Source organism: Somniosus microcephalus, chromosome 3, assembly GCF_052327205.1.
Source record: "Somniosus microcephalus isolate GS21.2 chromosome 3, FLI_Smic_1.0, whole genome shotgun sequence".
Lineage (NCBI taxonomy): Eukaryota > Metazoa > Chordata > Chondrichthyes > Squaliformes > Somniosidae > Somniosus > Somniosus microcephalus.
The window spans coordinates 227,136,148-227,161,682 of NC_140989.1; the positions used below are offsets into that span (position 1 = coordinate 227,136,148).

Below are 25,535 nucleotides of genomic sequence, written 5' to 3' on the forward strand. Positions count from 1 at the left end.
CAGCGCGCGCACACACTCGGCAAAAACAACGCGCGCGCCTCTTGTCCCGCGACGACGCTGTGATCTGCGCGCGCAGCCTCCCTACCGCATCCTTTCCCGCACACAGCTCCAATTGGCAGCCTATCAGCGCACCGCACCACTGTGCAGCGCCAGCCACAGTCCTGCCTGCCACACCACCTTTCACCGGGTGGACAGTGTCAAGCAGTCAATCCGGCGCGCACCGCCTTGCAACTTGTCACATCAGCCTCACGCAGACAATGCAATGCAGAATCCACATCTTACCCTGTGCATCAGTCTCGCATAGCATCAGGAGTATGGGAAGCCCCATTTTTCCCTTCCCATAGCGTACTGTCTGGTGTAGACCTGTAAATATTAAACACAGCCTCCTGCAGCCACATACTCTTGACACAGCTCCATCCAAGATTCTGTAAAGCCTTGCAAAACAGATATATATAATACAATTGCACATCCATGTACAAAGTTTCACACAGCTCTGCACAGATCAGTACTCAGTACTGGAGAGGTACCAATGCTGCCTCCGCAAGATCCTACAAATCCACTGGCAGGATAGGCGCGTGTTGGCTGAGGGATAAATATTGGCCAGGAGACCAGGGATAACTCCGCTGCTCTTCTTCGAAATAGGATCTTTTACGTTGACCTGAGAGAGCAGACGGGGCCTCGGTTTAACGTCTCATCTGAAAGACTGCACCTCCGACAGTGCAGCACTGCACTGGAGTGTCAGCCTAGATTCTGTGCTCAAGTCCCTGGAGTGGGACTTGAACCTACAACCTTCTGACTCAGAGGCGAGTGTGCGCCCAACCTGTGCAGTTGACATTACGATAGTGGACCTACTGCCTCTCCAATGAAGATCAAATAGAAGCAGATGTGCTCCGAAGGTGTCAGCCAGGGTTAAGTGGGTAGCACTCCATCTCCTGAGTCAGAAGGTTGTGAGACCTCAGCACCAAATCCCGGCTGTCACTGTTGTAATGTAGAAAATGCGGCAGCCAAGTCACACACAGCAAGATCCCAAAAAGCGCAATGTGATAATGACCAGATAATCTGTTTTTTAGTGATGTTGGTTGAGGGATAAATATTGGCCAGGACACTGGGGAGAACGTCCTGCTTTTCTTTAAAATAATGCCATGGGATCTTTTACGGCCACCTGAGAGGGCAGACGGGGCCTCGGTGCAACGTATCATCCAAAGGACGGCACCTCCAACAGTGCAGCGCTCCCTCAGTATTGCAGCAGTGTCAGCCTAGATTTTTGTGCTCAAGTCTCTGGAGTTGGGTCTTGAACCCATAATCTGCTACCCACTGAGCCATGGTTAATGCTCAATAACAAGTTGTTAATATCCCTATTTATGAGAGAAGTTGTGGGGATAGGAACTTCTGTTTTAAAAATCAGGTGTAAGTGTCCTCTTTATATTTTAGTAATTTTCACACATATCTACAAAAGAAGTAAATGAAAGAAAGACTTGTATTTCTATAGCGCCTTTCACGACCACTGGACGTCCCAAAGCGCATTACAGCCAATGAAGTACTTTTGAAGTGTTGTCACTGTTGTAATGTAGGAAACGCGGCAGTCAATTTGCACACAGTGAGCTCCCAAAAACAGCAATGTGATAATGATCAGATTATCTGTTTTTGTTATGTTGATTGAGGGATAAATATTGGCCAGGACACTGGGGATAACGCCCCTCCTCCTCTTCGAAATAGTGCCATCTTTTACGTCCACCTGAGAGAGCAGATTGGGCCTCGGTTTAACGTCTCATCTGAAAGACGGCACCTCCGACAGTACATCATTCGCTCAGCACTGCACTGGAGTGTCAGCCTAGACTGTGTGCTCAAGTCCTTGGAATGGGCCTTGAACCCACAACCATCTGACTCCGAGACAAGTGTGCTACCACTGAGCCACAACCGACACCTGATCCAAAAGAAGATGGGTGGTAACTTCAACTGCTATACAGTTGCTGGGATGCCAAACTTCATTCACGAACCTAGGGAAAATGTTAGGAGTGAGTCAAAATGTTGCAGCCAGTGGTCACACTAAAGCTGTAATACCCATCACCCCTATCCTTTCTAAGCTCCACTGGAACCCCATGTTCCAGAGAATTAGCATTTAATATTTTCATCTTCACCTTCAAATCCCTCCGTGCCTCACCGCTCCCTAGGTCCCTGTGTGCACTCTCGGCTTCTCTGACACTTCCCTACTTAATGTTTCCTGCTCCATCAGCCGCTGCATGCCAGCTCACTGGACTGTAGCACGTGTTGCCTCACAACTCTCCTCATCTTGTGTAGCTGAATTTATCTACACTCTATAAACTAATGGGCAGTTTATTTAATGCAGAAGAGTAGTCATTGTAAAACAGTGTATGCATCCTTCATGATACATAGAATCATACAGCACAGAAAGAGCGATCCAATTAGTCCCACTCCCCTGCTCTTTTCCCCATAGCCCTGCAAATGTTTCCCCATCAAGTATTTTATCCAATTCCCTTTTGGAAGTTACTGTTGAATCTGTGTCCACCACCCTTTCAGGCAGTGCATTCCAGAGCACAACAACTTGTTGTGTTTAAAAAAAAAAAAAATTCTCCTCATCTCCCCTCTGGTTCTTTGGCCAATTACCTTAAATCTGTGTCCTTTTTGATATGCATATAAAAAATGCTCCCTGCGGCGCTATCTTTCAACGTAATTAGAAAACAGTTGCTCAGACTTTTTGTGGCACGACACAACCATGAAGACCATCTGGCTCACTTCCTCTGTTGGATGTAGATTGACTGGATGCGGAAAGTCCCATAAAAATCCACAATCGGCCATCAAAAGGAACATCTATCTGGTCCACACTCACGGCCGACACAAGTCTTCACCCCAGATACAGCTGTCAATCAAAGGCTCACCATCTCTGTGGTTTGATTTTTTGACATGTGCCAGCTGATCTAAATGACGTGTCAGAACAAAAAAACACATTGACCTCCGAGCGTCTTACACTCGGCTGCCATTCTTAATCAATTACAGAGGAAATCTGTCCCCAGTTTAAAAATAACAGTAATCATTGGAAAGCTAACAAAGATATAAGAAAACAGGTGGAACCCAGTGTCTCTGCATTTAATTAACATTAGCATATTAAAACCATCTTTTGTTTCAACAGCATCCAGCCACTGACTCAGTAATGCATATGCATTTCTCTCTTCAGGACCTGTGAGAGGAAACCTGTCTGGGTTTCACACTGAATGTGCATGAGACAGACTGGCCATTTTCTGTATGAATTTTGTGTTATTAATCCCTCGTGCTGTCACTAGTAGCATGGAATTCAAATCAGTAATACAGCACAGAAGGAGGCCATTTGGCCCATTGTGCTCGTGCCGGCTCTTTGAAAGAGCAATCCAATTAGTCCCACTCCCCTGCTCTTTTCTCCATAGCCCTGCAAATGTTTCCCCATCAGTAATACAGTGCTGGATCAGTGTAAGTGGCTATGGAGTGGCAGTGTGTGCCAGCTTGGCTCAGTTGGCAGCACGCTTGTGGTTGGGTCGAAAGGTGGTGGGTTTGATCTAAAAATATCTCGGCTCACACTCCATTTGCACTGTGGAAGGAGTGCAGTGTTGTTGGAACTGGAGTTCAATGTCTGAGACATTAAGCTCAGGTCCTGCATTGAGTGTAGTTTTGGTCCCCACACATGTGTATGTATCAAAAAGGACACAGCTTTAAGGTAATTGGCAACAGTACCAGAGGGGAGATGAGGGGATTGGTTTTTTGTTTTTACCATTGTTTTTTACACAGCAAATTGTTATAATCTGGAATGGACTGCCTGGTGGGTATAGAGGCCCTGGAGAAGGTACAGGTGAGAGCAACCAAAGTGGTACCCAGCCTTGGGGTATCAGTATAGGAGATCCGAGGTACTTTTGTTACAGAAGCACAGGCTTTGAGGGGATGTGATTAAGATGCTTAAAATGACAATGGGCTTAGAGTCTGTCCAGTTAGGTAGGTTATTTGAGATGGATAGGAATGGTTGGATTGGGGACTTTGCATCAAACCTTTGTATAAAGACTTGGGTTGGTCTTTAGGAAGTATTTCTTTTCACAGAGAATTGTCACCCTCTGGAACAGATTATCAAAGCTTGCAGTGAGTATAGATTCCCTGTAGCCCTTCAAAAGGGAGCTGGACAATTTCCTGAAGGAAGAGTACATTTCCAGTTATATTAGGTGGGATTAGAAGGATTCATGGGTTACTGTGGTCTCCTAGGGATTTGCACAATTGCCTTATGGAGTTGGAGAGGAATTTGCAAGTTTTTCCAAAATCGACCTTAGGTTTTTTCCACTTTAAAAAAAAAAATCCCTGTCCCAGGAGATGGTGTGCTTGATGTATCTGTCCTTTTTGTATGTTTATGCTTCTGCTCTTCCTTTTACTTTACATATATGAACATACATACGAATTAGGAGCAGGAGTAGGCCACTCGGCCCCTCGAGCCTGCTCCGCCATTCAATAAGATCATGGCTGATCTGATTACTCCACATTCCCGCCTACCCCGATAACCTTTCACTCCCTTGCTTACCAAGAATCTATCTACCTCTGCCTTAAAAATATTCAAAGACTCTGCTTCCACCACCCTCTGAGGAAGAGAGTTCCAAAGACTCACGACCCTCTGTGAGAAAAAAATTCTCCTCATCTCTGTCTTAAATGGGTGACCCTTTATTTTTAAACAGTGACCCCTAGTTCTAGATTCTCCCAAATATATATAATAAAGAAAAAAGGTGATGCAAGCTGGATTTAAGTGCTATCATTTTAATTAATGTTTTTTTATTTTCAGTATACAGAGATGATGGCTTTAGATGTTGCAGAGAGTGCACAAGTATATACTGCATTTCTGGTGTTCCTTGACCTTCTGGAAGGTAAGATAACGAATCTTGTAACTTTTCAGGTATTTTTCAAGGTAATTTACTCTCCCTGACTGGCTCTCCCAGACTCATTGAGCACTGCTGGCCTCTGACAAGCCATTCTTTACACGAGTTTAGGCAGTGAGTGTTGGTGCACCATTCGACTGTAAGGGGTGTGAGTGGAAAGTTTAGAGCAACACTGACTGCAGGGGTAACAATAAAATAGAGGCGAGAAAGATTGCGATGGAAAGGAAGAGGTTGGAGGCTGGAGTTGAGGGACCAATGTCTACTGGCCGACAAGCTTTTTATTGTATTCAGTCCAGGAATGTAAACGTGTTAATAAGAATTTCCCCCGTTAAGGTGAGGTGCAGGGTGAAACCTCCTCTACTCTTGCTCTCAACAATGCATTGTATCCTTACCTTCAGAAGAGCATGTCCATCTGCACCTGTAATTTTTATTTCCCTTTCTCACACCAGCTATTAGACTTTTCTGAGTGAGGTTGTTAATTACTACCACATTATGCACAGTTCTGTGCTGTTGCCATGTAGTCACTGGGACCAGGATTGATACGACCCACTCTCACTTCACTGGGAGCCTTGCATCTGTCAGACAGGGACCTTTGCTTCATCGGTTTGGCCTGGATTTGAGCTCCTGGTGATAAGACCTTAATCTGACCCATCGTACCACCCAGTTATTTTGTTGGGGAACGGCGCAGAAATTAAACAGAACAACAACAACTTACATTCATTAAGTGTCTTTAATGAAGAAAATCATCCCGAGGTGCCTCAGAGAAGCATAATTGGACACAGTGGATGCCGAGTCAACATCCTGGGGGGGTCACCATTGACCAGAAACTACATAAATACTGTGACTACAAGAGCAGGTCAGAGGCCGAGCATTCTGCGGTGAGTGTCTCATCTCCTGACTCCCCATGGCTGCAGTGTGTACCATTTACAAGAAGCACTGCAGCAACTCGCCAGGGCTTCTTTGACAGCACCTCCCAAACCCGCGACCTCTACCACCTAGAAGGACAAGGGCAGCAGGTGCATGGGAACGCCACCACCTGCAAGTTCCCCTCCAAGTCACACACCATCCTGACTTGGAAATATATCACCGTTCCTTCATCGTCGCTGGGTCAAAATCCTGGAACTCCCTCCCTAACAGCACTGTGGGAGTACCTTCACCACACGACTGCAGTGGTTCAAGAAGGCGGCTCACCACCACCTTCTCAAGGACAATTAGGGATGGGTAATAAATGCTGGCCTTGCCAGTGACGCCCACGACCCAGGAGCGAATAAAAAAAGATATTAGGCGGGGTGACCAAAAGTTTGGTCAAAGAGTTAGGTTTTAAGAATGGTCTTGAAGGCAGAGAGTGAATGGAGATGTGGAGAGCTTTAGGGAGGGAATTCCAGAGCGTGGGGCCTAGATGGCTGAATGCACAGGTGCCAATGGTGGGGGAAAGGGAGGTGGATCATATTTAAAAATCCATGATTTTAAATGATTATTGTACTATGTGGCATGTATAAAAAATGTTCTGTAAATTTGTTGATGGTTTACATATTTGTTTGGGGAGCTATAGAGGCGTGTTCCTTTACGACTTCTACAAATTCTAGCTAAGTCCCTGTGATTTAAGCAGGATGGTTTTTGTGTTTCACAAGGTGCTTTTTTTGGTAGCACGTTTTTGAACCCACAGATTTGACAATATGGCTGCTATCCACATTCTTTGCTTTACAATTGGGAGTTGCACAAAAAGCAAAAGTACTACAAATGCTGCAAACCTGAAACCCTTAATCAGAACCGGAAGATATTACTGCTGAACAACATTTACAAAGGAACAAAACGAAGGCAAAGGAAGTGAACATACATACATACACACGAAAGAAGAAATAGAATGACCTGTAAAGTGCATGACTGGAAAACAGGTGATGATTAAATGACAGAAATTACATTAGCCTGAAATACTAGGAGGCATAATGAGAGAAATTAAAGATATTTAGGAGACCGAGAATGTGTGACTAACTCGGAACGTGGGGGGATGAGGCAGGTAGTAATGGAAGCGTGAAAAACTGGTAAATTGGAGAAGAAAAAAAAACAAGCAGGCTGACACCAAAGAAAGAAAGACTTGCATATATATAGCGCCTTTCACGGCCACAGGATGCCTCAAAGTGCTTTACAACCAATTACGTACTTTTTGAAGAGTCACTGTTGTAATGGAAACGCGGCAGCCAATTTGCCCACAACAAGGCCCCACAAACAGCAATGTGATAATGACCAGATACTGTAATCTGTTTTTGTGATGTTGATTGGGGGGGGTACATATTGGCCAGGACACCGGGGAGAACTCCCCTGCTCTTCTTCAAAATAGCCCCATGGGATCTTTTACGTCCACCTGAGAGGGCAGACAGGGCCTCGGTTTAACATCTCATCCAAAAGACGGCACCTCTGACAGTGCAGCACTCCCTCAGCACTGCACTGGAGTGTCAGCCTAGATTTTTGTGCTCAAGTCTCTTGGAGTGGGATTTGAACCCACAACCTTCTGACTCGGAGGCAAGAATGATACCAACTGAGCCACGGCTGACACCAAGGGTGCAGACCAGCATTGTGTTCCAATGGAGGGTTCCTACCCCAAGCACCAACCTGTCCTGCCATTTCCCCCATCATTTTGGATATACTGACACATCCAGCCTGCTGAACAGAAAGTGGGAGCTATTGTTAAGACTGTTACATCCGTGAATAATTGAGACACGGACAGCAGGAGTGAACAAAGTAAGTCTTTACTGGTGGAAGTCAATAGTGAAACTAAAAACACAGAGGCTCAATAGCGCCTTTTATACAGGGGTGGTCACGGCCGGTACTGCAGTCTGAGACCAGTTATTCTCTTAAATGTACATACACAACAATTCCTCCCCTTTTAGATAAACAGTACATAACATTCATTTAACAACTAAATGATAACTAGTTACAATCACAATTACTGTTGCTAGGTACATTGGTTAAGTTTAAGCAATTATAAGTTCAGTCTTTGAGGAGGCTTCCTGATTCTGTCTGGATAACGCCTCTTTGGGGTATCAGGTTCTTCTGGCAATGTTGAGTCGGGATCAATGTCGTTGTTTGGTTCATCTGCTTCCAATATTACCGGTTCTGCGGTAGCTGCAATTGGAACGTCGATTTCATTACCAGGTGTATCAGATCGTGGTGTGGAGTTGACGTTTTCCCGTGACTCTAGAATCTGGTCAGCATGGCGTCTTACAATGCTCTCCCCAACGTCCACGGTATACATGAGAGGTCCTTGTCGTGTACAAATCGTTCCTGGCTGCCATTTCTCAGTGCGGTAGTCCCGGGCCAAAACTGGTTGACCTATCTTAAAACTCCTGGTCGGCCTTTCATTCATATTCTGAAACTGCCTGTTCTCCACATCTCTTCGGACGTTTGGCTTAACCGAATCCAAGCGGCATCGTAGTCTTCGATTGAAGAACATCATGGCTGGAGTTTGGTTGGTAACCGCATGTGTCGCATTCCGGTAGGCAAACAAAAAGTTGTCCACCTTGTGTTGTAGGGGTATATCTTCATTACACATTGCCTTGATAGCCTTCTTGCATGTTTGGACAAACCTCTCGGCCAATCCATTACTGGCTGGATGATATGGGGCAGATGTGTAATGCTTAACACCATTGTTCTTTAAGAACCTCCGGAACTCTTCAGACACAAACTGTGGTCCATTGTCAGAGCAAATCTGTTCAGGCAGCCCATTCCTGGTGAATATGGTTCGTAAAACTGTGATAGTTTTTTCCGTGGTGGTTGAGGACATTTTTATTACCTCTGGCCACTTTGAATGCGCATCCACCGCAATTAAAAACATCTAGTCCATGAAGGGACCAGCAAAATCAATGTGCACCCTTTGCCATGGAGATGAGGGCCACTCCCATGGATGCAGAGGAGCTTGTGGTGGGGCGTTTTGGACCTTCTGGCATCCTGCACAGCTCTTGGTCATCTCTTCGATTTCTCTATCGATTCCCGGCCACCACACAAACGCTCTGGCTAAGCTCTTCATTTTTACCCCACCCAGATGACCCTCATGAAGCTCATTGAGCACTCTATCCGTCAACTTAGGTGGAATTACTACTCTGGATCCACACATCAAGGTTCCTCTGCACACTGACAGCTGTTCTCTTCTCGGCGAGAATGCTGGCAGCAGTGGTTCGCCATGTGCTGGCCATCCCTTCACCGTTAAATCATAGACCCGTGATAGTGTCGGGTCATTCTGTGTTTCCTTTTCTATGTTTGCATTTGTCACAGGGAGACATTCGACTATGGTCGAGTGGAATAACTCCATTGGATCCACTGCAAGGTCGTCGTCTTCCACCGTCGGCAACGGTAGACGTGACAATCCATCAGCATTTCCATGCTGTTTAGTTCCTTTGTACTCGATGTCATATTGGTGTGCCCCAAGGAAAAGGGACCATCTCTGCAGCCGTTGTGCTGCCATTATCGGTACGCCCTTCTGAGGGTTGAAAATGGAGACAAGAGGTTGATGATCGGTTAGTAGAGTAAATTTTTGACCGTGCAGGTAGTGATTGAACTTCTTCACCCCCCACACTAGGCTGAGGGCCTCTCTCTCAATCTGGGCGTAGTTACGCTCGGCAGAAGTTAACGAGCGTGACGCAAAAGCTATCGGCCTCTCTAAACCATCAAGGAATTTATGTGACAGTACCGCCCCAATGCCGTAGGGAGACGCATTACACACCAGCCTGATTGGCAGTGCTGGGTTGTAGTGAGCCAATACTTCCCTTGAAGTGATTAAGTCCTTACTCTTCTGAAAACACGCTTACAATCATCGCTCCATTTCCATGCTACCCCCGTTCGTAGCAGGGCGTTCAGTGGGTGCAGAATTGTCGACAAATTCGGCAAAAACTTATGATAGTAATTCACCAATCCGAGGAATGACCTCAGTTGTGACACATTTTCAGGCGCTGGGGCCTTAACAACCGCTTCAATTTTGTCAGGGGACTTATGTAACCCCTCTTCATCAATCACGTGGCCACAATACGATATCTGTTTCTTAAAAAATTCGCACTTGGGGCGGTTGGCTCGCAGCCCATGCTCCTGTAGTCTAGTGAGCACCTGTTCTAGGTTGTTAAGGTGTTCACTGTCATCTTCACCTGTTACAAGGATGTCGTCCAAGTAACACTGAGTCGCCGAAACCCCTTGCAGGACTTGTTCCATCACTCTTTGCCATATCGCCGGAGCCGATGCTACTCCGAATACCAATCGATGATACTGGTAAAGACCTTTGTGAGTGTTTATCGTGAGATACTTCCTAGAGGACTCCTCAACCTCCATCTGCAAATATGCTTGTGCTAGGTCAATTTTTGTAAAACGCTTCCCTCCAGACAGTGAGGCGAATATGTCTTCTATCCTTGGAAGAGGATATTGTACTGTGTGAAGGACCGGGTTCACCGTCACCTTGAAATCCCCACAGATGCGAATCTTCCTTGGCTCCCCGGACTTATTGCTTAACGTTTTCTTCATGACAGGAACGATGGGTGTCGCCCACTCACTCCAGTCGACCTTGGACAACACGCCCGCCTTCTCCAGATTCTCCAGCTCTGCCTCGATGGCTGGGCGAATTGCATATGGTACCGGTCTTGCTTTGAAAAACTTGGGAACTGCATTCTCTTCTATTTTTATCGAGGCGGTTACGCCTTTAAGCGTGCCCAGCTCTTGTTGAAATACCTCTTTGGCGTTAGCTAAGATTGTTGACAATCGTCCAGGAGTGACGTCTTCATCTTTTTTACCGTCCACCGTCATTGCATGAATGGAGTGCCAATCTAAGTTTATCTTCCTGATCCATTCCCGTCCCAATAACGGTGGTCCACCATTTGGCAGTATGTAGAGATACAATTTCCGTATTTTCTTGCCGTTGTATTCGACAGGCACCCTTATTTTTCCTCTGGGGTATACTTTTTGCCCCGTATACGTCGTCAAGACGATGGATGTCTCTCTCAAGGGTATGTGTGAAAATAGCCGCTCGTAGTCTCGTCGATTCATGACGGTTAGCGCTGATCCTGTATCCAATTCCATTTTAACTTGGGACCCTGCTATCGTGAGGGTGACCCAAATGGTTCGGTGATCCTCTTTTGCGATTACATTGTGAAGTTTGAGACAGCTTAGTCTCCTGTTCCCGGATTCACTATCGCTCATCTGGTCTTCGGAACTACTGTCCGTCATCTTTTGTACTTTCTTGTACGGTTCCTTAGTAGCCTTTTTGTTGTCGCTGGTCTTCTTCCCAGACCTGCAAACTCGTGCAATGTGTCCCATCTTCCCGCATTGCCTGCATATTTTGTCTTTGGACCAGCAGTCCTTCTGGTCATGGTTAGTTCTGCCGCAGCGATAACATTTTGCAAATCCCCGTGTCATTTCGTGGGTGCCGTATTCCTGTGGTTTTTGTTGAATTTCTGCAGCTCCCCTGGCTGCTGCTTCATATGATACTGCCACGCTGAAAGCCTTATCTAGCGTCAGCTCTTTCTCTGAGAGTACCTTCTTCTGTGTTCCTTCACTCAGGAGTCCACAGACAAATTTGTCCCGTAGGGTATCTGCCAGTCCTGCTCTGAACTGGCAGTGCTTTGATAGCTTGCGTAGTTCCGTAAGATACTCAGCATTGCTCTCATCTTTGTGCTGAGTTCTCCTGTGGAATTTAAATCTTTCTGCTATCAACAGCGGTGCAGGGTTTAAGTGTTCCTGTAGGACAGAAACAATTTCGTTAAAACTCTTCGCCTTCGGTTTGGCTGGAGTAATCAGGTCCCGCAATAGGCCGTACGTTCTAGCGCCCATTAAGTTTAGCAATATCGATGCCTTTTTCCCCTCGGCTATTTCGTTTGCCTCGAAATATACCTCGACTCTTTCCACATACGTGGTCCAGTCCTCTATTGTATTATCAAAAGCAGTGATACAGCCAGTCTTCGGCATCTTGCAAATCTAAAATGGCGCCTCCCGCGCTTTGCCTTCTTCCCCGATTTAACAAAATGGCGCCTCCCGCGCTTTGCCTTCTTCCCCGCTGTTGTTAGCGCTGCTTTCCACGGTTTCTTGCGCATTTAATATTGATTTTTTTTTCTTTTATTATTTTCCCGTCGTGGAGCGGACCCTCTGAGACACTCCCCTCCCTCTTCTTAGGTCCGAACGCTGCCCGGCTCCGAAGCACCGGCCGCGCCCTGTGTGCTCCACCCTCTCTCTCTCTCTTTGCTTCCCGACTCGCTGCCCGGCCCCGTTGAAAAGCCACCCGATCGAGCTTCAGCCCGCCGCAGCCCAGGAAGGATCAGTGCACTACCTGCCACCATCCCAATTAGCTGGGAAACCACAGACCGAGGAACCAAGCCTGGCTCTGGACAGTCTCTCCTGCAAGTTTCCAATCCGACGATTTGGAGGGCGGTTGCCCACGGTCGACGCCCGTTTCTCCAGTTTCTTTGGATTTTATTTATTTTTTCTTTCTTCTGGCTTCGACCTTCAATAACGTCGTCTGAGGTGCTGCTGAGTTGCAGGTAAGTTCGTTTCTTACTCGTCGCCAGTGTTATGTCCGTGAATAATTGAGACACGGACAGCAGGAGTGAACAAAGTAAGTCTTTACTGGTGGAAGTCAATAGTGAAACTAAAAACACAGAGGCTCAATAGCGCCTTTTATACAGGGGTGGTCACTGCCGGTACTGCAGTCTGAGACCAGTTATTCTCTTAAAGGTACATACACAACAAAAACCAGAAGTTATTCGTCAATATTAAGATTAGAGGGTTGCAAATGGAAAGATAGGCACGCAGTTCCTGGAGCTTGCATTGAGCTTCATTGGAATAGTGTAGAAAGCCAAATACAGAGAGGTCATAATGGCAGTGAGATGGGGAATTGAAGTGGCAAGTGACAGGGAGGGGGCTCGGGGCTATTCAGTTCAATGCACAGAAAATTGTGCAAGCCGTGAATTGGGTACACTGACCTCCAATCCTGAATTCCCAATACTGTATATCTTCCTGTTGCATGGAGCTACGCACCTGGAACGTTAAGTTGTAACTGTTTCGATTATTTCACACCTTGTCTACCAAAAGCTCTTCTTTAAAGGAATAGTACTGTCAAGAGGTGTTCACAGTAAAAGCGAATATTGTAACTTCAAATTAATGCACATCTGTTTTTTATTAAATCAGCTCTTTGCATTAGTTTATATGTTCTGTGGTGGAGTATTCATTGTTATAGCTGTCGCTGTATCTGACCTTTTGAGTGGCTGGAGGGTGCACTTTTGGAGTGCATCAGGTATCCAAATGGTAGCATTTCTGTGAAAGTCAGATGTGATCTGTTTGTCTTGAACCTTTCCCTGCTGAGTTTTGCAGATTGAAACTGCTGGGTTTAAATGCAAATGCTGGTCAGTATGAAAGAGCCATTCACCAGGGATTGCCTTGTATGCCTAACTGCAGTTAACATGAAATGTTTTAAAAAGGGAAACAAACTTTTTTTTTAATCCTAAGGAGAAGTACGGATAATGAAAACAATTAAAGGGCAGTGTTCATGTTGACAATTACTTGTACTATAAAATTTGGTTTATAATTCACACCTTTTACAACGACAACAACTTGCATTTGTGTGGTAGCTTTAAACATAGAAAAACATCAGAACATGCTTCACTGAGGTGCAGTCAGAAATAAATGGATGCTGAGCCACAGGAGATATTAGGAGGGGTGACCAAAAACAGGAGAGGACAGAGACAAAGCAATTTCATCTGAGTTACCCTGGCTGAATTTCCCCCCACTCCCACTACCAAGTTTTAGACTGAGGCCAATTGTAACACCCCTAATAATGCCCTGCTGAGATTAGGTTACTGATCATAGAACTAGGATGGAAATTGGGACCTTGCTGGCGTGTTTGGTCCTGTTCCAACTGAACCATCGGTGGGAGGCAGACGAGATTAAACAAAGAAACAACATTTTTAACATTTAAGCTAACAGTGTAGGGAATAACAGGTGTAAAAGTATTCCCTAATTGCCGACATGTGTTGCGTGTAGAATGTATTTTACACAGTGGTGCATTTGAAAATGAAACACACAATTTTTTAAGTATCGCCTGTTGAAAGGTTACTCCATAGAGCTCAGAAATTGTTTTACGATAACTCAGCATTTTCAGTGCGGATGGAATACAGTTACACAGCGCAGCAGCACTTTTGGAGCGCATCAGGTATCCAAACGGTAGCATTTCTGTGAAAGTCAGATGTGATCTGTTTGTCTTGAATCTTTCCCTGCTGAGTTTTGCAGATTGAAACTGCTGGGTTTAAATGCAAATGCTGGTCAGTATGAAAGAGCCATTCACCAGGGATTGCCTTGTATGCCTCACTTTTTTTGAAGCCAGTTACACTGAACCGCATCAGTGCATTTAACATGCGAGTACAAAATGTATAATGTACTTCTTAAATTCTGTGCTGAAGATTGCTTGAACTGATCAGGTTGAAAGAGACCTAGGAGTCCTGGTAGACTCAAAGCTCAACCTATCCAACCAATGGATATCAGCAGTCAGCAGAGTCAGTAGAATGTTGAACTACCTAGTCTAAACAGTAGAGTGAGAGGAAGTCGTGGTCAAACTGTACAGCGCTTCTGTCAGATCTTGCCTCGAATACTGTTGCCCCGTTCTGGGGAGACATCCAAACACTGGAGGCAGCACAGAGAACAGCCACGAGGCTTTTCCTTACTTTCCAAGGTCTGACTTTTGTGCAGCTTTTGAGGGAGTGCTGCACTGTCGGAGGTGCTGTCTTTCGAATGAGACGTTGAACCGAGGCCCCGTCTTCCCCCTTAGGTGGGCGTAAAAGATCCCACGGCACTGTTCGAAGAAAAGCAGGAGAGTTCTCCCAGTGTCCTGCTCAATATTTATCCCTCAACCAACATCACTAAAACAGATTACCTGGTCATTTACTTCAATGCTTTTGGGACTTTGCTGTGCGCAAATTGGGTGCCACGTTTCCTACATTACAACAGTGACTACACTACAAAAGTACTTCATTGGCTGTAAAGCACTTTGGGACGCCCTGAGGTTGTGACTGGTGTATAAATGCAAGTCTTTTTCTTGAGGGAAGACTGGGCTTTTCAGCCTGCAAAGGAGGCATGAGAGAGGTAATTTTATGGAGGTGTATAATACTGTTAATCTAGACTATTTCAAAATAAGCAGTGGGAGTAGGCCAAGGATTCAAACTTTAGGAACTGATATCGGGAAGTTCTTCACACAGAGAGTGATCAATACTCTGAATGGACCTTTGGGCAGAGTGCTGGAGATGAAAACTCTAGAATCATTCAAGAAACACCTAGATGCAAGAATGGGGGAAGCGTAGGACAGTTAGGGAAGGATGAATATAGATGGGCCAAATGGCCTCCCTCATCTGTAAACATATTGTGATGATCAGTCGCAGAGGCATACAGCAAATATCTGTTGTGCTGTTATAACCATCCATCTCTGCTCCTTTGTTGGAAACACGGCGCAGTTATTTTCTGTTTGCTTCCCCATTCCATCGAGGGAGAAATTGCACCCATGATGATCCCTTAAGGTGTTCAGTTTAGCTTGGGTGGGGGGGAAAGGAGATGCAGCTTTATTCTTTCTAATTGAGTCCTGGTCATCGCAACACATGTTGGCATTTTATTGTTAACAATGTCAGTCGCCTGTTGCACAGAACCTCTTGGTAATAGCTCAAGCAATTCGGGAACAATTAGCAAATGACTCTTTGAAAAGAATTGCTTTTAATGCTGAATTGTTTTTGAATAATTTGCAGTGCTGTCTCCTCACTACTATTAGGCTGAAACAACAGGGCTCCAGAGATCACAGTTGTGTGACATTCTTCAGTATTGTTGGAAGCAGAAAGCATTTAACACTGCACATTCTGAATGACAAAAAAAGCATTCTGACAACTACGTTATTATCTCTTGTGTGTTTGATGTAATTTTTATGACATCACAATCTTTCTGTTCTTGCACGTTAGAATCTGCTAGATCTTGAATGCTCATTGCAGAGTGCTGAAATTGTCCATTTTCCTAACCAATGTAACCTTCATGAAAAATGTTTGAACGTAACATTGAAATTGAATGGGAATTGAAAAGATGTGTGTTTATCTTGGGTTTTAGCGTAGCAAGGGCCATGTTTGCCCAGGGTGACGCAGCATGCTAGAATAGAAGGCCTTAATACCACGCGATAATGCTCACAGCTATAGGTTCATAATGGCTGTTATGAATTTGCTGTTTTTACATTTTAGTATTGCTTGCTGTGCGATCCTACTGACGTTACAGAAAGAGCTGTAACCGGAAACGCCAGAAACTCCAAAGTGCAAATGATCCCATGCATTTGTTGCGGGTTTTGTAATGGTGCAGCATCAAAATGTTCCCCTTTTAGCCCACTCATAATCAAATTACTTCATAAATCCTGAAAGTAGGAGATCCAAAACGACATTGTATTTGGTTCTACTAACAGAGGTGCATTTAAAAGTTATTTACAACACAACAGAAAATAAAGCACCAAATCTGGCTGCTTATATAGAGACTTGGTTAGACACAATCTTGAGTACTGCATTCAGTTTTGGGTACCGCACCTCGGGAAGGATATATTGACTGTGGCGGGGTACAGTGCAGATTCACCAGAATGATAGAGAGATTAATTATGCGGACAGGCTGCATAAACTTGGCTTGTATGCCGTTGACTTTCAAAGGTTGAGTGATCTGATCGAGATGTTTCAAATGTTAAAAGGATTTGAAAAAAATCATAGAATGGTTACAGCACAGAAGGAGGCCAATTGGCCCGTCGAGCCTGTGCCAGCTCTCTGCAAGAGCAGTTCAGCTAGTCCCACTCCCCTGCCCTTTCCTGTAGCCCTGCAAATTTTTTTCCTTCAGGTACTTATCTAATTCCCTTTTGAAAGCCACGATTGAACCTGCCTCCACCTCCCTTTCAGGCAGTGCATTCCAGATCCTAATCGCTCGCTGTGTAAAAAAGATTTTCCTCATGTCGCCTTTGGTTCTTCTGCCAATCACCTTAAATCTGTGTCCTCTGGTTCTCGACCCTTCCGCCAATGGGAACAGTTTCTCTCTATCTACTCTGTCTAGACCCCTCATGATTTTGAACACCTCTATCAAGTCTCCTCTCAACCTTCTCTGCTCTAAGGAGAACAACGCCAGCTTCTCCAGTCTATCCACGTAACTGAAGTTGCTCATCCCTGGAACCATTTTTGTAAATCTTTTCTGCACCCTCTAAGGCCTTCACATCCTTCCTAATGTGCAGTGCCCAGAATTGGACACAATACTCCAGTTGAGGCCAAACCAGTGTTTTTAAAGGTTCATCATAGCTTCCTTGCTTTTGTACCCTATGCCTCTATTTATGAAGCCCAGGATCCCGTATGCCTTTTTAACTGCTTTCTCAACCTGCCCTGCCACCTTCAACGATTTGTGCACAAATAACCCCCGGTCTCTCTGTTCATGCACCCCCTTAAGAATTGTACCCTTTACTTTATATTGTCTCTCCTCGTTCTTCCTACAAAACGTAACGCTTAGCACTTTTCTGTGTTAAATTTAATCTGCCACCTGTCTGCCCATTCCACCAGCCTGTCTATGTCCTCTTGAAGTCTATCACTATCCTCCTCACTGTTCACTATACTTCCTAGTTTTGTGTCATCGACAAATTTTGAAATTGTTCCCTATACACCCAAGTCCAAGTCATTAATATATACCAAGAAAAGCAGTGGTCCTAGTACCAACCCCTGGGGAATACCACCGTGTACCTTCCTCCACTCCAATAAACAACCGTTCACCACCACGCTCTGTTTCCTGTCACTTAGCCAATTTCGTATCTGTAACGTCCGTGTGTAATTGAGACGCGGACTGCAGAAGTTGGTTATAACAGGTGTTTACTGAATGGAGACAAAACTGGAACTACTATACAAAGTTACTGCACAGGCTTATATACAGGGGTGGTCACTACTGGTACTGCAGTATACAGGGGCTGCAGAATATAGTTCCTTCTTCAAGGTACGTACACTACAGTATCCATGCTGCCACTGTCCCTTTTATTCCACGGACTTCAGCTTTGCTGGCAAGCCTATTATGTACACCACGTCAACCGCATTACCCTCATCAACCCTCTCTGTTACCTCATCAAAAAGCTCAATCAAGTTAGTTAAACACGATTTGCCTTTAACAAACCCATGCTGGCTTTCCTTAGTTAATCCACACTTGTTCAAGTGACTGTTAATTTTGTCCCGGATTATCATTTCTGACAGCTTTCCTACTACCGAGGTTAAACTGACTGGCCTGTAGTTGCTGAGTTTATCCTTGCACCTTTTTTTGAAAAAGGGTGTAACTTTTGCAATGCTCCAGTCCTCTGGCACCACCCCCCGTATCTAAGGAGGATTGGAAGATTATGGCCAGTACCTCCGCAATTTCCATTTTTATTTCCCTCAGTATCTTGGGATGTATCCCATCTGGTCCTGATGACTTATCTACTTTAATACAGCCAGCCTTTCTAGTACCTCCTTTTTATCAATTTTTATCCCATCCAGTATCTCAACTAACTCCTCTTTCACTGTGACTTTGGCAGCATCTTGTAAAGACAGATGCAAAGTACTCATTTAGTACCTCAGCCATGCCCTCTGCCTCCATGTGTAGGTCTCCATTTTGGTCCCTAATCGGCCCCACCCCTACTCTTGCTACCCATTTACTATTTATATGCCCGTGGAAGACTTTTGGATTCCATTTTATGTTAGCTGCCAATTTATTCTCCTACTCTCTCTTTGCCTCTCTTATTTCCTTTTTAATTTCCCCTCTGAACTTTCTATATTCAGCCTGGTTCTCACTTGTATTCGCAACCTGACGCCCCCCTTTTTCTGCTTCATCTTACTCTCTATTTCTTTTGTCATCCAGGGAGTTCTGACTTTGGTTGCCCGTCTTTCCCCCTTATGGGAATGTACCTCGACTGTACCCGAACCATCTCCTCTTTAAAGGCAGCCCATTGTTTGATTACAGTTTTGCCTGCCAATCTTTGATTCCAATTTACCCGGGCCAGATCCATTCTCAACCCACTGAAATTGGCCTTCCTCCAATTAAGTATTTTTACTCTAGATTGCACCCTGTACTTTTCCATAGCAAATCTAAACCGTATGGTACTATGATCACTGTTCCCTAAATGTTCCCCTACTGACACTTGCTCCATTTGACCCACTTCATTCCCCAGGACCAGATCCAGCAATGCCTCCTTCCTCTTTGGGCCGTAAACGTACTGATCAAGAAAGTTCTCCTGAACACACTTCAGAAATTCTTCCCCCTCTTTGCCCTTTACACTATTACTATCCCAGTCTATATTAGGATAGTTGAAGTCCCCCATTATCACTACTCTATAGTTCTTGCACCTCTCTATAATTTCCCTGCAAATCTGCTCCTCTATATCCTTCTCACTAGTTGGTGGCCTATAGAATACACCTAGCAGTGTAATGGCACCTCTGTTGTTTCTTAACTCTAACCAAATAGATTCTGTCCTTGACCCCTCCAGGACATCCTCTCTCTCCAGCATTGTAATATTCTCCTTAATCAATACTCCCACCCCACCTCATTTTTGTTCCTTCCCTATCTTTCCTGAACACCTTGGCCCCGATTTTCGGCTTGTGTGGGGAATGGTCGGATTTCCCCAAATGTGGGGTTTCTGACACACATAAAAAAGTGTCAGCCAGCTCCACGCAATTTTCCCTCAAGTGGCCAATTAATTCCCAGCATGTGGGAAGCCTTGCTAATTGTCCAATTCGAGTCAGAAATCCCCACACTATGATGTCATCATTTGTGGTGCTTTCAAAGTGTCCAGCAAGCTTCTCCACCTCTGCAGGCTTCTCAACCACTCTTGCACAATGGCAGAGGAGCCTGCACCAGCTGCTGCCAGCGGCAGAGGCCGAGCTGCCTTCAAATTCGATGAGGCTTCACTGCAGGCATTATTGGATGGGGTTAGGGCCCACAGGGAGGTCCTCTTCCCTAGGTCAGGGAGGAAGAGGCCTCCCACTGAGACCAATGCTGCATGGATGCAGGTGTCAGCAGATGCCAACTCGCTGGGAGTCACCAGAAGAACCTTGGCATTACATCTCTATCTCCTTCCTTTACTCCCCCACAGTACCATCCAGAGCCCCTGTCCTCACTGTGGAAGAGGAAGAGGCTGTGCAGCCAGACTCCTCAGAGGAAGCTCCAACCTCTGAGGGCGCAGCGTCAGCAGAAGTAAGCGCACCCAGCACCAGCACAGACACTCACACCTCGGGGGGACCTTCGGGACATAGAGTAGTGTTGTCACCTGGTGTTTCACAGCTCACAAGTGAGCCTCAGCAGATTCTGGAGACAGGGGCAGCAGTGGAGAGTCCTCGTCGGAGGGCGCAGGACTCTGCCATCTCGGCTCAGCTGTGCTGCATGACGACCCTCTGCCTCTGGGTCCATCCGCAAGAGAAGAGGTGATGGAACATCACGGAAGACCTCTCCTGGTCCCTCAATACCTCCTCTCTGGTGAAGAAGGCCCAGCCGCGCCTATATTTCCTAAGGAGGCTGAAGGGATGTAACCTGTCACCCCTGATCCTCTCTAACTTTTACCGCTGCACAATAGAGAGCATCCTGGCGAACTGTATCACAGTATGGTATGGCAGCTGTAGCTACTATGACCGGAAAGCCCTGCAGCGGGTAGTCAAAACTGCCCAACGCATTACCGGCACCCGGCTACCGACCATAGAGCACATATACCAGAAACGCTGTTTACGGAGGTCACGGACCATCATTAAAGACCCTACCCACGCCAGCCACAGTCTGTTCGCCCTCCTGCCATCTGGGAGACGGTACAGATGCATTCGCACCCGAACGACCAGATTTAGGAACAGCTTCTTTCCCAGGGCTGTCATCCTACTGAACTCCACAAATAAACTCTAAAGCCTGCACATCTGCCAATGCACTTTATTATGGTTATGTTTATGTTAATGTATTACAAGCCAAATGAATGTTGAATGTTTAAATGTCTTAATCTAAATGTACACTCTCGGGAGCCGCAAGCCTACATTTCGTTGTACTGCACTTGTGCACTAACAATGACAATAAAGTTGATTATTATGATTATTATTATGGATCTCCATGCACAGATGCAGGAGTCTCTGGCAGGTTTTGTCTCCAGGGTCGCTGCGAGTGCTGAGCAAATGGAGGAGTCCATAGCGACTGTAGTGTATGTACCCGTCTACCTTTAAGGGAACTATTGAATGTAACCGTTCACCTTTAAGAGAACTACTTTAGGTGTGGCACTACTTGTTTGGCTTCTGTATACTGTAATACCGACAGTGACCACACCAGTATATAAGTGTTGTGGCAGGATAACTAGGGCAGATTCGCCCTGACCTTCGAATAGTAAAGACCTGTTTGTTTGTTACTTCTGAAGTCTGTGTATTTATTAACTGCACAACCCACAGACTTTACAGTGGCGACGAGTCCGATCGTACCCTGCGGCAAGACTACCAAAGCAACGAAGAGCGTCGAAGAGAGGCAACCGCCCTCGCCGTGCTGCTGAAAGAAAACACGAGGCTGCAGCAGGAGGAAGGAGGAAGACTTTAGCAACAAAAGCTTCCATCAGCAACAGGCACTGACTACCCTTCTACCACGGTGCAGAGTGAGCCGATCAGCAGGAAACAAGGCGGCCGCGGAGACTGTGAGTAGGGGAAGGTGTAGAGAATATCCGGAGGATACGGGCTGTGCACTCGACCACGGTCGAGGGGGAACGGAGCCGGTCAGAAAGTCGGGTCCAACGGCGTCGTGAGACAGTCGGACCTCGATCGGCGGGGAAAGCTGGGCAGCGACCGCAGCCACGAAGCGCTGAGACTGGGAGTAGGCGCGGGAAGAGAAACCCAGCCGCAGCCGGGGAGGGAAACACCGGTCTGCGAGAGGGCTGGGAGGCGAACAGGAACCGTGCGGGTGGGAGAGAGAGACAGAGCCGAGCAAGGGGAGACTGTGCGAGAGCCAGTCCAGCGGCTGAACTGTTCTCCACCAATGGGGTACCCAGAGCCGGTGGAACCGAACGTGCGGGAGAGAGAGCGACAGAGCCGGGTACGGAGAGAGAGACTGCGCGAGAGCCAGTCCAGCGGCTGAACTGTCCTCCGTTAACGGGGTGTACCCAGCGCCGGTAGAGCCGTGCGGGCGGGAGGAAAAGACAGAGCCGCGTAAGGGGAGCTGTGCGAGAGCCAGCCCAGCGGCTGAACCTGTCCGCTGTGGGGAAAGCGTACCCCTTCCACCAGGAAGAAACGCGGGAAGCCGCCATTAGGCGGAGGAGACGACAGAAGCGGGAGACCGCCATTGAAGTGGGCGGGGAGAGAAAGGAAGAGCGGGAAACCGCCATCTTAACTGACATACCGCCATTGAAGTGGGCGGGGAGAGAAGGAAAGAGCGGGAAACTGCCATTTTCGCGGGAAACCGCCATCTTAGAAATAAACAAATAAATAAGAATACTTAAAGAAATACTGGTGCTGCTCCCAAGGGAAGAAAGATGCCTAAGCGAGGGAATATTAATGATTTTAATTCTGAGATAGAAGACTGGGCCACGTACGTGGAACGCATCGAGATCTATTGTGAAGCCAACAAAATAGAGGAAGACGACAAGGCGATAACATTGTTAAACTCGATGGGCGCAAAGACATACGGGCTCTTGAAGGATTTACTAGCACCAGCTAAACCGGCGGATCAGTCTTTCGAAGAGATTGTGGTTGTTCTGAAGGACCACTTGAACCCCACACCGTTGATGTTGGCTGAACGATTCAAATTCTATGCAAGAACGCAACGGAAAGACGAAAACAACGCAGAATACTTGGTCGAACTGCGTAGGCTAGCGAAATACTGCCAGTTCGGAGGGAATCTGACAGAGGCACTGCGAGACAAGTTCGTAGGCGGATTGTCCAAGGAAGGGACGCAAAAGCGCCTACTCGAAGAGAACGACCTTACACTTGACAGGGCTGTCCTTATAGCCACATCACACGAAGCCGCAGTGAAAGGAACAGCGGAAATGCAACTAAAGGCGGCGGCGCTCGGGGTGGACCAAATTACCTCGAGTACAACAAAATGCTATCGTTGTGGGAAGACAACACACGACCAGAATCAATGCTGGTTTAAGAACCAAGAATGTAGGAAATGTGGCAAACTGGGTCACATCGCTAAGGTATGCCGGTCAGGGAAGAAGACCAACAACCAAAGGAAGCCATCACAAGAAAAGTACAACAAGGTATACAAGGGGGCTGAGAAGAGTTCAGACGAACAGAATCCAGACTCAGATCCAAACGGCCAGGAGCTGGGTAGTCTGAGTATCCACCATGTGAGTAAGGAAGCTGACCTACAAACTATCTGGGTCATGCTAAAAATAGCTGGAGTCCAAGTGAAAATGGAGTTGGACACTGGATCAGCTGTATCAGTCATAAATCGAAGGGATTACCACCAGCTATTCTCACACATACCCTTAAGAGATACCAAGTTCGTATTGCAGACATACACGGGGCATAAAGTATACCCCATGGGAAAAATAAGAGTCAAGGTGAGAGATAGGGGTAAAGAACACCCAAGAATGAACTTGTACGTACTACATGAGGGAGGACCACCACTTCTAGGACGGGAGTGGATCAAGAAAATAGACATGGAATGGCACTACCTACAAGCAATGACGAGTGAGGACTCGGTGCAGACAAGCAGCTCAGACTCTGAGCCGGAAGACGATAAGTCCAGCCCACGTATGAAAAACAAGGTTAACATGAACTCACTGACTAAGGTTGGAAAAACGATGGCGTGCATAAAGACAGAGAATTCTGAGTCTGTTCAAGTCACAGACATATGCATTACGGAGGAACACCGGGCTCGAACTCAACGTTATTTCAAAGTACGACAACAATTAGAACAATTAAGTTACCGTCTTGTACAAGAGATGAAAACAATGAAAAAGTTCTATGACACCGAATGGGAGAGTCTGGAAAGACAACAGAACCTGCTGGCTCAAGCAGAGAGCGACCATAGAGCCATCGTGACCAATTACCGATCACATCTCCCTTATGATGTTCAGGAGTTAGAATATTTGCATGATCTAGAGATACAGCATAAAGGCAAACCACGCTACACTGAGGATTTTGTTCTGCAATTGGAGACGGAGCTAGTGCAGGCAAGGTTAAGAGAAGCTGAATCGCAGTGTGCACTTAAAGAGATGCAGAAAAAAATCTTGGACATGGAAAAGAGAAACGCTTCTTTACCTGATGTGAATAATGTGGCCATGTTGCAAGAGGAGCTTATCACTCAGTTGAATGAAAGTAAACGGAAAATGGCTGAGATAGACTGCAAGAATAAAGAAGATTTGATGGCAGTGAGACTTCAAGAGGCAGATAGCATAGCAGCCTTGGCTGAACTCCAACAGGAAATTGCGAAAGAAGCAAATGAAGAGGAATCTTCAGGAAGCCAGGATTTTATTCCAGTTCTTCTCTACGACTCCTTACAAGCAGAGTGTGAGAAGTTGAAAGAACAGTATGAACAGGCCCAGGCTACAATTCTGGAGGGGATTAACTCGGCAACCTCCGAAAAGCTAGTTTCAGTAGAAGCATATGAACAACTAAAGGTTGAACATGAGCAAGAAGTCCAAAGGCTGCAGGAAATTCTTGATGAGCTCAAGGCCAAGACAGACTCATCGGTAGAAGTTCCATCCATAGATGAGAATTTAGAGGTGAAAGACATGGCAGAACATGAAAGACAAGATGTCCAAGAACTCATAAAAATATTGAAGGAAACCCAAGACAAATATGAGGCGGCAATGACCGAGGTTCAACGACTTGAAGAACAGAGTCAACTGGGAATCCTTTCAGTGGAAGGAAAGGAAACTGTAAGAAACACAGAGACTGTAAGAATGGGCCCTGAACATGAGCTTGGGAGCATCAAGGCGCAACTTCTTCGAGCGCTTGAAACCAAAGTACAAGAGGAAAGGAAGGTGAAAGCATTGGAGGGAAAAGTGGATGAAATGGTGAAGACTCTGATCCACAGAGTCCCCGTGGAAGAGTTAACGGTCAGCCAACTCCTTCACATGCTGAGAGACAAGACTCCACAATGGGAACACGAGCTTCAATCTTCAAAGGGAAGGAATTCGGAGCTCTCAAAAGTTACGGAAATAACTGAGGTGGCAACACAGATTTTGTGTTACAGTTTACTCTATGAAGAGTTCGTTGAATCACGTCAATGTGAACAGAAGAATGTTGAAACAGCTGCTTCAGTAGAAGGATTAAATAGCCTGATAACGCAATCCCCGGTGGAAGGGAAGGTATTGAACTCACAAATGAGGCCAGTAGTGAAGGAATGGCAGACAACCCAGGAAGAGCGGGATGAAATTGAATGCATGAAGAAGTCTTTTCAAGAAAGATGTCTAGGGAAGGAACCACAGTCAGCTAATGTCCAGATGGGTAAGGAGGAAGTAGAAGGCCCTCTCGCTGGCCTAACTCAGGACAAACCCGAGTATTACCATGACCTGTTGAGTGACACTGAGTATTACGAGGATCTGGTCTGCCCAGTTTGTGATGAAAGCTCCCAAAGTGCAGAAATCAGGATGAAGCACTTAAGGTTTAAGGAACATAGAGAGTTGGTGGCGCTACAGCTGGCAGCCGAGAAAGGACC

The 25,535-nt window shown here is 46.1% G+C and overlaps 1 protein-coding gene across 1 annotated transcript in view; it reads left to right on the forward strand.

The window, feature by feature from the left end:
- Positions 1-4,808: 4,808 nt before the first annotated feature.
- Positions 4,809-25,535, forward strand: part of LOC147121748 (tRNA-splicing endonuclease subunit Sen15-like) — a 72,449-nt gene continuing 51,722 nt past the window's right edge. The window contains exon 1 of the mRNA XM_085982234.1: positions 4,809-4,886. Within this exon, the coding sequence (XP_085838360.1) occupies positions 4,814-4,886 (73 nt within the window). The 5' untranslated portion in view covers positions 4,809-4,813. The remainder of the gene's footprint in view (positions 4,887-25,535) is intronic.